We start from the raw sequence: 13,444 nt of genomic DNA, 5'->3' as shown, positions 1-13,444 counted from the left end.
GTAATATTCAAGCTATGTAATTAAAACAACTCTGAAAATAATGAAATGTAGGTTATGTGCATCACGCTATTTTCAGAAGCGTAATATAGGCCTATCTGGGCTAATCCTAAAACACTGCCCTCTGAGGTGTTTTAAACGGACTGGCGTATCGTAGCACAAGAGGTGCTGTTCTTTGATTTAAAGCCTGCTGCTAAGAGATACTATGTAGCAGATCAAAATACAAGCGCCAGTGATAATAGTGATATATTGAGATAAAATAAGGTTTCACATACGATCCAACCACAGGGCCGTAGAACTGTTCAAATGAATATGGACTTTATGGACGATTGCATGTTTACCTATTTTAGGTGATATAGTCAATAGTTAGAGAGATAGTGTGTGTGTCGGAGGAGGGGGAAGATATATATATATATATATATATATATATATATATATATATATATAAAAGAGAGAGAGAGAGAGAGAGAGAGAGAGAGAGAGAGAGAGAGAGAGAGAGAGAGAGAGAGAGAGAGAGAGAGAGAGAGAGAGAGAGAGAGAGAGAATTGGTTGGTTACCCCGCAAAAAGAATCCCCTTAAAAGATCGATAGCATCGGATCTACTGGAAGGATACCATAATCGATAACAATCTTTAACACTTTAAAATATTTCACATAGAAGTGTTTTTACATTTGGGCTTTACATTAGCAGAATTGAAATGGTATCAACTACCCCTACATTTTATAAAAAGCTAAGTAACCTACTGTGAAATGTGCATAGTTCAAATGGGTAAAGCACGGGAAATAAGTCATGGACCACAGTGAACATAATGTGACCCAAAATAAATTAAGGAGTTATGAATTAACCTGGCTAAAGTTTTATGTTATTTTACGTGTTGCTAAATATATTGCGGCAATTCAAATGGAATGTCTTTATCAACTTTTGTTGCCTATATATAAGTATATTTATAATGTGCTCGAAAGAAGTCTTCAAGATTATTTACCTTAGCTTTTTATAAAATGTACTTTGCAATTCAAATGACATCCAGCTAATTGCCCCAATTAATGTCTTATCTAAATATCAATTTAGACACGCGCTTCTGCAATTACACAGACTGCACTTTGTCGATCATAAACGGCTTCGTCCGACAAATTAAGATGATTAATGGAAATAGTTAATGATGAAAATAAAAACAACTCCAGATTGTGCTTTGTTTCCTGTGGAGAGCGTGGGCTCTGATCTGGCGCTTTTTGACGCGTGGCATCTGAACAGTCACACTGTGGAACAAAAAGACGTCAGCCCGTTTGATAAGTAGCCTATAAAAGTGATTTTGTAATAAATGTATGGTCTGACTCTCTCTCTCTCTCAGAAACACAGACACACACACACGCACATACACGTGGACATTTTGTGTTTTTCTTTTGCAATTTAAGAATTATGCTATGTGATTATATTTTGTACCATTCGCCAACCAATAGGCTATCGCTCATTAATTGGGCAACGCAAATCATTGCCTTTTCATGGTTTTAATATAGAGAGTGGAAAACATACCACATATGTATGCCGAATAGATCCATCCTTGTGACTTTCTCGAGGGTACTGTGATTCTTGAGATTTTTGTCTCCATAGGACTAGTTCCTCAAGGGGTGAATAATAGCAAGTATTTCACTTTTATCAAAAAGGCACAGTGCCACCTAGCGCTAGACATCCGAACATGGTGGAGACAGCGTCAAGAGCGTATGAGGTGAAGGCAGGAAATAATAGCCCTAGCCTAGAAATTAGGTATAGCCTAAAATAATGTTGCTAGTGCTTGGCCTATATCAAATAATCTTTTAAATAATTTTGATATCAGGCTTGTCGTGCTATCTACACAAAATTAATTTTACATCAGTATTATGATATTGAGGGGTAAATTATAGGCTATAAACTTGTATAGAGCTCATAAAGACTAACACACTTCATCTTATCAAACTTGGCTCTGTTTTCAGCATGTGTGTGTGTGTGTGTGTGTGAGTGAGTGAGTGAGTGAGTGAGGAGAGAGGAGAGAGAGGAGAGAGAGGAGAGGGATAGAAGAGAGGAGAGAGAGAAGAGAGAGAAAGAAGAGAGAGGAGAGAGAGAGGGGGGAAGAGAGGAGAGAAAGAAGAGAGGATAGAGAGAAGAGAGGAGAGGAGAGAAGAGAGGAGAGAAGAGAGGAGAGAGAGAAGAGGAGAGAAAGAGAGCAGAGAGAGGGGGGAAGAGAGGAGAGAGGAGAGAAAGAGAGGAGAGAAGAGAGGAGAGAAGAGAGAAGAGAGGTGAGAGGAGAGAAAAGAGAGAGGAGAGAGGAGAGAGGAGAGAGAGGAGAGAGAGAGAGGAGAGAGAGGGGGAAGAGAGGAGAGAGGAGAGAAAGAAGAGAGAGGAGAGAGAGGAGAGAGAAGAGAGAGGAGAGAGAGGAGAGAGAGGAGAGAGAGAGAAGAGAGAGAGAAGAGGGGAGAGGGATAGAAGAGAGGAGAGAGAGAGAAGAGAGAGGAGAGAGAGAGGAGAGAGAGGGGGAAGAGAGGAGAGAAAGAAGAGAGGAGAGAGAGAGAAGAGAGGAGAGAGAGAAGAGGAGAGAAAGAGAGCAGAGAGAGAAGAGAGCAGAGAAGAGAGGAGAGAAGAGAGAGGAGAGAAGAGAGAGGAGAGAAGAGAGAGGAGAGGAGAGAAGAGAGAGGAGAGAGAAGAGAGGAGAGAAGAGAGAGGAGAGAGGAGAGAGGAGAGAGAGGAGAGAGAGAGGAGAGAGGGGGGAAGAGAGGAGAGAGGAGAGAAAGAAGAGAGGAGAGAAGAGAGGAGAGAAGAGAGAGGAGAGAGGAGAGAGAGAGAGAGAGGAGAGAGGAGAGAGAAGAGGGGGATAGAAGAGAGGAGAGAGAGAGAAGAGAGAGGAGAGAGAGGGGGAAGAGAGGAGAGAAAGAAGAGAGGAGAGAGCGAGAGAAGAGAGGAGAGAGAGAAGAGGAGAGAAAGAGAGCAGAGAGAGAAGAGAGGAGAGAGAGAGGAGAGAGAGAAAGAGAGAGGATAGAGAGGGGGGAAGAGAGGAGAGGAGAGAAAGAAGAGAAGAAAGAGAGAGAAGAGAGGAGAGAAGAGAGAGAAGAGAGAAGAGAGGAGAGAGAGAGGGAGAGAGAGAGGAGAGAGGGGGAGAGAGAGAGAGAGAGGAGAGAGGAGAGAGGGGGGCGAGAGAGAGAGAGAGAGAGAGAGAGAGAGAGGAGAGAGGGGGGAGAGAGAGAGAGGAGAGAGAGGAGAGAGAGAGAAACAAGCCAGGGAGTCAGTGCTATCAGATTTCCTGCTCATTTTGAACATGCCACTCCCACCAAACAAAGAGAGCTTTTGTCAGGGGGTGAACCCACAGATGAATTTCAAGCAAAGACTTGTAATTTACCTTGCTAAATGATTCAGATATTATATCATTAACTCATTTTGAAGTGTTTTCACAAAAGCATACTGTTTTTCTAGGGAAAGCTCCCACTTCATTTTATTCACAAGAGGATTTGCATCATCATGAGAAAGTCTTAATCCTCTCCCACAAACCTGACCCCCAACGCAAAACTTAAGTCAAAGCAAATGTTTGCTAGTGTCTGAAATGAAAATGATTTACAAAAGGTATATTAACACAGTGAAAGGATGTTCACTCACTCCCTGCACCGTCACCACCATTTTCTCTCCCCCCTGAACTCCGTAGGTCAGAGATCATCAACTAGATTAAGGCACAGGACAATTTTTCTGGAGCGGATGATCAGGGGGCCGGAACATAATTACACATCATTTGTAGACTGCAGAAGAAGCCCAAACAGATATAATATTTGACTAATATATTATCATTTCAAACCTTGCTTATTACATTTGTACACAATCACATCTCTTTATTATGCATGGGAATACTTTGGCTTTCTCAAATAAAAATCACATGGAGATGATTTGCTCGTGTTTTTACAATCTTTTATGTCCAACAATAAAACAAAATAATATCTATATATACACAGTACCAGTCAAAAGTTTGGACACACCTACTCATTCAAGGGTTTTTCTTGTTTTTACTATTTTCTACATTGTAGAATAATAGTGAAGACATCAAAACTATGAAATAACACATATGGAATCATGTAGTAACCAAAAAAGTGTTAAACAAATCTAAATATATAAAAAATGTGAGATTCTTCAAGGTACCCACCCTTTGCCTTGATGACAGCTTTGCACACTCTTGGCATTCTCTCAACCAGCTTCATGAGGTAGTCACCTGGACTGCATTTCAATTAACATGTGTCCTGTTAAAAATGAATTTCCTTCTTAAATTAATACATTTGAGCCAATCAGTTGTGTTGTGACAAGGTAGGGGTGGTATACAGAAGATAGCCCTGTTTGGTAAAATACCAAGTCCATGTTACGGCAAGAACAGCTCAGATAAGCAAAAAGAAACGACAGTCCATCATCACTTTAAGACATGAAGGTCAGTCAATACGGAACATTTCAAGAACTTTGAAAGTTTCTTCAAGTACAGTCGCAAAATCCATCAAGCGCTATGATGAAACTGGCTCTCATGAGGACCGCTACAGGAAAGGACGACCCAGAGTTACCTCTGCTGCAGAGAATAAGTTCATTAGAGTTATCATCCTCAGAAATTGCAGCCCAAATAAATGCTTCACAGAGTTGAAAGAAACAAACACATCTCAAAACCAACTCAAAACCAATCAGGCCTTCATGGTCGAATTACTGCAAAGAAACCACTACTTAAGGAGAACCAATAAGAAGAAGAAACTTGCAAGCAATGGACATTAGACCGGTGGAAATCTGCCCTCTGGTCTGATGAGTCCACATTTGAGATTTTTGGCGAAGCTGGTTGAGAATGCCAAGAGTGTGCAAAGCCGTCATTAAGGCAAAGGGTGGCTACTTTAAAGAATCTAAAAGATAAAATATATTTTGATTTGTTTAACACTTTTTTGGTTACTACATGATTCCATATGTGATTTTTCATAGTTATGATGTATTCATTATTATTCTACAATGTAGAAAATAGTAAAAATAAAGAAAACCCCTTGAATGAGTAGGTGTGTCCAAACTTTTGACTGGTACTGTATATTGGCGGCGCCAAATAAAATCACCTGTGGGCATAGGCAGGCCCTCCATCAGACCCTGCCTTCCGCCCAGGGGAGAGGGCTGGGTGCCAGGGCAGGGGTTACAGGCAGAGTGGTGGAGCAAGCCAGGGGGGTGTCAGGAGGAGGGGATGGGGTAGGCAGGCAGGCTCTGGGGTGCTTGGGGAAAATGCCAATGCAGCTGACAGGATGTTATGTGAAGGAGAGGAGCACAGCGCTCGGAGAGAGAAATAGACAGGGAGCAAGAGAACTAGAAAGAGAGAGATGTGAGCAAGAGTGTAAGAGGGAAAGTGCAGCTGTATACTAGAGGCAGATCTGAAGGACTGCTTGACAGGGAGTTTGGAGTATGGTTAATGATGAATACACTACAGAGTGAAGATGTGTATGCTGAGATGTTGTTCTCTCTTACAGTATCACATTTCTGCAGGATCCTCTCACTCATTACCATATCTGAGGGTTGGCGGGATGCATTGTTATTACTGGGTTTTATCACAGAAAACACTATACATGGCTCACTGCACGCATTGTAATTAAAGTGAGCTTAGAGCACCTTGGAAATATTGTTCTATAAAAGTGGTTGATTCACAATTAGTTATTCTCAAATTCCATAAACTTGGATTTATTAACATTTTCCATTTGTATTTATTTCTAACATGCCTTACAACTGCTCAAAAGAATTGTAACTGTGACCAAACAGAAACAAAAAGCGCCATGATTAGTCAAACAAATTAAACTCCCCTTTCCCCTCGGAGGTCACTGTGATGATGAATACAGCTCAGAGCCCCTGCTGAGGTCAGATCATGACAATGGACAGTCCTGAGGCTGGTCACCACTGTCACTATTCAACTCCTTTCTATTGTGATTTAATAGTCAATTTGTCTCAATATTTTCCTCAATAACACAAGATAGTCGAAGTAAATGTCCCCCCCCCCTTAATCCATGGTGTTAACACAGCTCTTCCTTAGAAAGACATATATCACCAAGGGGCGACACCTAAAGAGACAGTTCCTTCCTTTTTAGGGCCAGCGTCCTGTGCAGTGGGGATCTGTGTAGTAGAGTCTCTCTATGTCCTCGGCTGTTCTGTCAGTCAGCTCAGCCATCTCAGCACACAGGGTCATGAGGGTTAAGCAGCATCTGTCATCCAGAGGAACGCCATTGTGTTGGTGGGAGGAGGTCAGAGAGATCTTCGTCTGTCTGAAGGTCCCCACCTCTTCCACCACTCTCTGTACATCAGGAGGGACCCAGAAAAATCTCTGGGGCTAGACTCAGTTCAGCTCGGAAGATGAGAAAACAGTGACATCATTGCCATCTAACACAGGACAAAAATAACTTCAAGACCTGTGGCCCCTGCACAAATCCGGTCCCAGGGGGGTCACACGAACAGTGCATGATGCAGGGACTGAGCCAGCAGTTAAAGGCTCACCCACCCTGCTTCTTTATCCTAAACACACCCACTCACCCTTCATGGAGAGCAGTGGAGGCTGCTGAGGGGAGGACGGCTCATAATAATGGCTGGAACGGAGCAAATGGAATGCCATCAAACACATAGAAACCATGCGTTTGATACCATTCAACCTATTGATACTTATCACCTTTTCCATAATTCCGCACCAGCCATTACCATGAGCCCATCCTCCCTAATTAAGGTGCCACCAACCTCCTGTGATGGAGAGTCCTGTGGATGCATTAACCATGTGATGCAACTCACAGCAAGCTTCTTAGTCTCGCTTTAGAGTGTATTAATAATATCTAAACGACCTGTGTAAGGATACATACATACCTACACATACTGTATATATACACACTCACTACCTTTCAAAAGTTTGGGGTCACTTAGAAATGTTCATGTTTTCGAAAGAAAAGCACATTTCTGTCCATTAAAATAACATCAAATTGATCAGAAATACAGTGTAGACATTGTTAATGTTGTAAATGACTATTGTAGCTGGAAATGGCAGATTTTTAATGGAATATCTACATAGGCCCATTGTCAGCAACCATCACTCCTGTGTTCCAATGGCACGTTGTGTTAGCTAATCCAATTTTATCATTTTAAAAGGCTAATTGATCATTAGAAAACCATTTTGCAATTATGTTAGCACAGCTGAAAACTGTTGTCCCGATTAAAGAAGCAATAAAACTGTCCTTCTGCCAAGAGTGTGCAAAGCTCTCATCAAGGCAAAGGGTGGCTACTTTGAAGAATCTCAAGTATAAAATATATTTAGGATATTACATGATTCCATGTGTTATTTTATAGTTTTGATGTCTTCACTGTTATTCTACAATGTAGAAAATAGTCAAACTAAAGAAAAACACAGGAATGAATAGGTGTGTCCAAACTTGATTGTATAAATATATATATGCGATTAGAGGGGAGGGGTCAGCCCATTACATTTGTGCCAGATCCATATATTCTGGACTGGGCAATCTAAATGACGGATAGGCCGTCACTGTAAATAAGAATTTGTTCTTAACTGACTTCCCTAGTTAAATAAAGGTTAAATAAAAACAAAAAAATGGTGGCCAGACCATAGCCCCTAACAGGCATCAATCTCTGGTCCGTTCATGTTCGCCTGTGCGTGCATTTGGGTGTGAGCTGTCTTACAGTGTGGTTGACTCTGCCCATGTCCCCTTTTAGAAACAGTATTATTTGCCTGTTCTGGTGCAGATATGACTTGTTTCCGTGCAGCAGGCACGTGACCATTCTCCACAAACAGAATAAGAGCGGATATCTCAGCCCGCAGACTGACTGCTTTTCCTGCTCTCCAGCACCGACTCGGTTGTTGTTGTGTGACTACTGACCTCCAGGAGACGGATGGGGAGTCCTTCTGGAGTCACAAATACACTTTCTAACACTCCCAAGGTCTGAGTGAAGACGTGACTGCCGAGGTGTTTGAGCTAATTTGTTGTTTGCGAGTGGAGAGAAGGAATAATTTAGGTGTACTGCTGTAAATGAGAGCGCATGACTAGATTAGACTCAGAAGAGTGACTATTTCCATTGCAATCTTTGAACACAATCATAACTTTCTTTTCTCCAGTTGAAACTAGATTACACCAGGAATGTGACTGTCAATTTACTCCATCCACAATATTGGAAAATATTGAAAAAGGTTGTAGAACTATTATTTTTCTAACCTGAACCATCTCATTCATGGGACCAACATCAGAACCTCCACATGTACCACAGACAGCTCTTATTCGCCGCTGGTCTTGTGAGATGGAGTGACTTAAAGAGGAGAAAAACGTAATGAAAAAATAAATAAAGACCCCCCCCCCCCAAAAAAAAAGACTTCAAACAATAAACACCGCAGTCCCACTATTTGGATAGTGCCATATAGATGATATACAGATGGTCATACTATCAACAAACTGTTGCTTGCTAAGGTTACGGTTAGAATAAGGGATAGGTTTAAGTTTAGGATTAAGGTAACATCTACTTGGGAATATCCAAATAAAGTATGACCAACACTGCTACAGATGGCAATATCCTCTATCATTTCTTACCATGTAGTGTGACAGAACAAGGTGGTGGCATTAGGTTGCAGCAGCTGATTTGATTTGCATCTTGTGGTCCTCTGTAGCTCAGTTGGTATCGCACGACACTTGCAATCCCACAATTCCTGTGACCACCCATACGTAAAATGTATGGATGCATGACTATGTCACTATGGATAAAAGTCTGCGCTAAATGGCATGTTATATCCATGCAATCGGAACACAATAAGGAAAATTATTCAACACAGCACACCGTAGCAAAATGTTTTGCAATGAAAGCAAGTGTTTCTTATTGGAGAGGTTCAGGTAGTCCATCCCGGTTTGTCCGTTTGGTTTCTATCTAGTGTATATGACCCAGTTCTCTCATGTCAAAATTCATTCCATTTACATAGGCTTCAGATTCAGAAGAATGCTTCCAAGATGAAGAATAAAGAGATTAACAGAAACAAAACCTAGCCTATATCAGATCATGGCAGAATAAACAAAGCAGAAGCAGTACATTGTTTGTTGACATTTAATTCGGTAATTAGATGCATTATGTAGACTTCCCGCGGCACAAAACTCTACAAATGGAAAGGGCTAAATGAAATACATTCGCTACCATGTCCCCTGAATTTCAGATGATCACAAACATTTAAAAGCATTTTCTTCTAGAAATTTAACAGTAGATTTCATAAATCATGACCATACTGTACAGTTTCTTGTAAAGACTATTCCCCCCTGTCCTTCCCCCACAGTGCAGATAGCAAACCATTGTTCTGATACAAGAGCTGTGTTGCATTATGGAGTTTGAACAAGTTTTCTATTCAATATAAGGCAGAGGTTGTAGACACAGACCTTAAGACGTTGGTCATATTCAACACTCCTCTCTTACAGTTTCTTTGACGGCATATCCAGTCATTGATGGGAAATTTGGACTTCATCAGTCCCATTATGGCCTTGACTTTTCATGTCCTGTCAGTCACAACTGAAACTGACATGAGTACTCATGATATCGCTACTCAGTTATGGGGTTCAGGAGAGTTCAGTTGGCCATCTAAGTTGCCCATCTATCTGCTGGTGAGTCAGTATTGCTGTATTGCCCCTGGGGAAGTGTGTGGATAGTAAACAACACATGTAAACAAATGATATCACCCAGAGGCACGCACACTCTTTGGGTGAGCACTAAACCAATCACTAAGGTTCTCACATCCCCCTGTAAGGCTTACACAATAAAAAAATACCATCAAAGCTAAGCTCTTCATAAAAAAATATTCCATCCATTTTAGCTGCAAGCATGTCTGTATATAAAAATAGGCAGAATGGCTGAGGTTGAATGACAAGGTAAGATACACATGCATTCTGTATTGTCCCACAAGCACGCAGACTTGCACACACTAACATGAAGGCACTTTGGTGCTTAAACAGAGTAGCATTCAGGATCCAGCACGGAAGTGTCCAACCGGCTTGCTGCTGGGGAGTGCTGTTGTCTACATCAGTACAGTATCACCCCACCACAGTTCAACAGAACAAACATGCATTAGGACCTTGAGCACATTGTGTGGTTCAGCTAAAACAGATCTTAGTCATTGCAAACTGATCAAGCCCTTCATCTACCCCAGGGATGGGCAACTCCAGTCCTCAGGGGCCAGAGTGATGTCACCCTCCCCCCATCCCATCCCTAGCAAGCACAGCTGATTAAACAAATTGCATTCTAATTCTTGCATGATTAGCTGTTTATTGGAGTCAGGTGTGTTAGCTGGTGCAAAAGTGAGAGACCAACTCAGGCCCCCCCGAGGACCATCCCTGTTCTACCCTCTGTTGATCAGGGTCCCTGTAGTAAATCCTAAAAGACTACTGAGTGGTTCAAAACTGGTGCCCGTGTGGAGCCAGAAGGCATGGTGGTGCTCGTTAGCGCCCAGAAGCACACCCCCAGTCTGGCAAAGAGGTAGAGGGGTAGATGACAGAGTGGAGGTACAGTATGTCATGTGGGGGTACTGTATGGGTACAGTAAGGCAGTGTAGTGCTGAGTGAATAGGTAGGGAGGCAGCTGCGACTGTAAACAGGCCCAGTCAGGTGAGGCCTGGTCTGGGCTCGGGTGGTGGCCTGGTCTGGGCTCGGGTTGTGCTGGGTGTCTGTTGACCTGATGCCCCTGTTCAGCAGGATACGACCAGCAGCAGAACACGGTCCCAGAGATCCACAGGAATAAGGCAGACAGGCAGGCTACTGGGGTGGTGGGACTGCAGGGTGGGGTGAGCAGTGCGTGACAGAGACTGGAAGGGTGTAGCACCATCTGTGACTGTTTTTCAGTGCGGTTTCGCTCTGGGGACATCCGCTGGGGAGGAGCGGATTGAGTGAGTGTGAGCGTATGGAGAATGGGGAGTGTGGGAAAAACAGTGACAGCTCCAAACACGCCAACAGCCACTTCCCTTCAGTTGAAGGATCCTGCAGGGATCTGCCCAGCTTTAGCTTGGAAGAGATCAGCCACCGCAAAGGCATTCACACCTGTGTGTGTGCGCGGGTCTACATGTGCTTATGAGTGTGTTTGTGTTAATTTGCATGGGAGTGAGAGTGAAATACCTGTGTGGACAAGATTGTCAGAGTGTTAATAAGATGCAGAGGGCGGGGGAAAGATTAGGATGGGCACAGGTGCCAGGAGTGTCAGTAATCTCTTAATGAACGCCATGGCAGGAAGGGACACGTTTTGGGAGAACACACTGACAGGTTCTCTTTCGCCAGCTAATGGAAAACCATAGAGTTATGAACAGCTAGAAGAGGACAGGGAGGACATTGTCTTGAAAGGAATGATCTGGAGAAAATATCAATGAATACAAAGGAAAACAAAAAATGGGCAAGGCAACAGACCACAGAGGAACGATCCTACTCGACTGGAATAACCAAATACAGGTCCAACACCTGCCATAAGGGAATCATGCCAATGCTTAAATGCTTTGAAAATATTAATCTCTCAACAACCAAGCAGCCCTCTAAGCGTCTATCAAGAGAAGATAGAGGGACTGGTCTATCAACAACATGGTGGTGGTAGCTGGCTTTACTGAGGCCATTGCTTCTTGATAATGTCTTTAGCCCAGGAGATCAAAATTACAAGCTATGATCGTGTCACTTTCTACAAATCAATTATTCTGTGGATAGAATGTCTATAATTGGATGCAGGTAGGTCAGGGTGCTGGTCTATTGATCAATTGGAGCAGAGCCCTTGTCCTCCACATCCTGAATCAGTAAGGTAAAAGGTGGCACGCAGGGAGCACACGTCGAAATTCTTCATCATCATCTTTACTCTTCATCGCTGTTTAAAACCCTCCATCTCATTCGGCATCGGCAGCACTGGTTCCCCGTACTTGACCTTGTTTGCGAAGCTGAGGTAGAGAAAAGGGGATAGGCAGCGAGAGAAAGAAATAAACATACATTTACTACATCTCTACAGAGACCAAACAAGTGGAGGCCGGTTCTGTGAGAGCATGCGTCAACAAGTGGAATTCTGCGAGGAGAAAGGCTGCTTGTTACTGTGAAACAAACTGGGATGAAATTCCAGCATTCTGTTCAGTGAGGAGCAATCAACATTTAGAATCTTCAAACTGTTTCTTTTTTAAGAATGTCTAGAATTGGTTCTTATTGAGCCCTTGTTTATCTTGTAGGTAGATAAAGGCATTGGTTTCAGGTCCTCACACCCTAAGGCTGATGACTTTAGAAAGTCAATTAGAGGCTGAATCTGATAGCAGAATACCTTAATGGAAGAGTTCAACCACACCATGCTGGCCCTAAACAGAGGACTAGAAATCTGATGAAATGACATGAGGATTCTACCTTCCACTTCTTCCTCCCTCCTCAATCTCAGCACAGGCTCCTTTTCAACTGCAGAATTCCATTTGTATGTTAATGAGGCAGAGGAAGCCATCTTGAAGGGTTTTTCTCCCCCACCACCCCACCCGTGTTAGCACACAAGCAGACAGACAGGCCTGTTGGTGCCTCATCTCCAAACCATGGTATTTCTCACTCACACAGTGTAGTCCAAGCACAACACTTTTGGTTATAGATCCTGATACATAAATTACTACTCAACCTTGAGCCTCATTTCACCTGAGGCACATGTTCAAAGTCTATACATAAAGTGATAAAGCTCTAGGACACTGAGCGGAACCATCTACAGGAGCTGGGGGTGTATGGTTGTTGAACTGGTAAAAGAGCAGAAACTCTGAGCTTGTCATTATAAATGGTATTCGACTCAAACCCATGGGTGCCGCCCTGTGGAGCCCTACAGTACTAGCACAGTGTAACCCTGGCGACCCCACAGCTCAGAAGCCCAGGCCAAGCACTCCTCCATGCTGAGGGCCTCTTTGATGGCACCAGTCTGTTTACATAGTCCAGGAGAAAATGGGAAACACATGTAGGTTTGGGCGAGATGTAGAGTGGGAAGAAGCAGAGCTCCAAATGATCAGCTTTGGTGCCAGGCCAGGAATGCTTGAGCCCGCCCCACTTCGGCCAGTCCGGCCCAGATTCCTCCATGTACGGCCAAAAGCACTCAGATTGATATTCCGAGTGGGGCCAAGAGGGTGTGAGTGGTAAGGTCTTACTGAGAATGTGATACAAACAGAAGTCTGCAGTGCCAGATGAGCGTTTTTTTGTGTGTGTTTGTTATCCATATTCTCTATGGCCTTTCTTTGGACAATAGACACAAGGCCAGAAACCAGTGGCGACTTTTTGTTAGTTGTGCTTTAGCTGGCTGCCATAGCCTTTTTAAAACCTGCTCTCTCGCCTTGGCTCTGAAAACAGGCTGAACAGATGTCTGCCCTCACATGGGGAGATTGAGGACACACACACACACACACACACACACACACACACACACACCGGCAGGGAGCTTTCGCCATGTCAGCAATACA

General features: G+C 43.2%; 1 protein-coding gene across 1 annotated transcript in view; it reads right to left on the bottom strand.

The window, feature by feature from the left end:
- Positions 1-9,064: 9,064 nt before the first annotated feature.
- LOC106585622 (phosphatidylinositol transfer protein beta isoform) overlaps positions 9,065-13,444 on the bottom strand; it is a 48,953-nt gene continuing 44,573 nt past the window's right edge. The window contains exon 11 of the mRNA XM_014172038.3: positions 9,065-11,920. Within this exon, the coding sequence (XP_014027513.3) occupies positions 11,870-11,920 (51 nt within the window). The 3' untranslated portion in view covers positions 9,065-11,869. The remainder of the gene's footprint in view (positions 11,921-13,444) is intronic.

Source organism: Salmo salar, chromosome 24 (assembly GCF_965601325.2).
Source record: "Salmo salar chromosome 24, fSalSal1, whole genome shotgun sequence".
Taxonomy (NCBI): domain Eukaryota; kingdom Metazoa; phylum Chordata; class Actinopteri; order Salmoniformes; family Salmonidae; genus Salmo; species Salmo salar.
The sequence above is the reverse complement of the archived record's forward strand: the minus strand, read 5'-3'. Positions and strand labels throughout refer to the sequence as shown.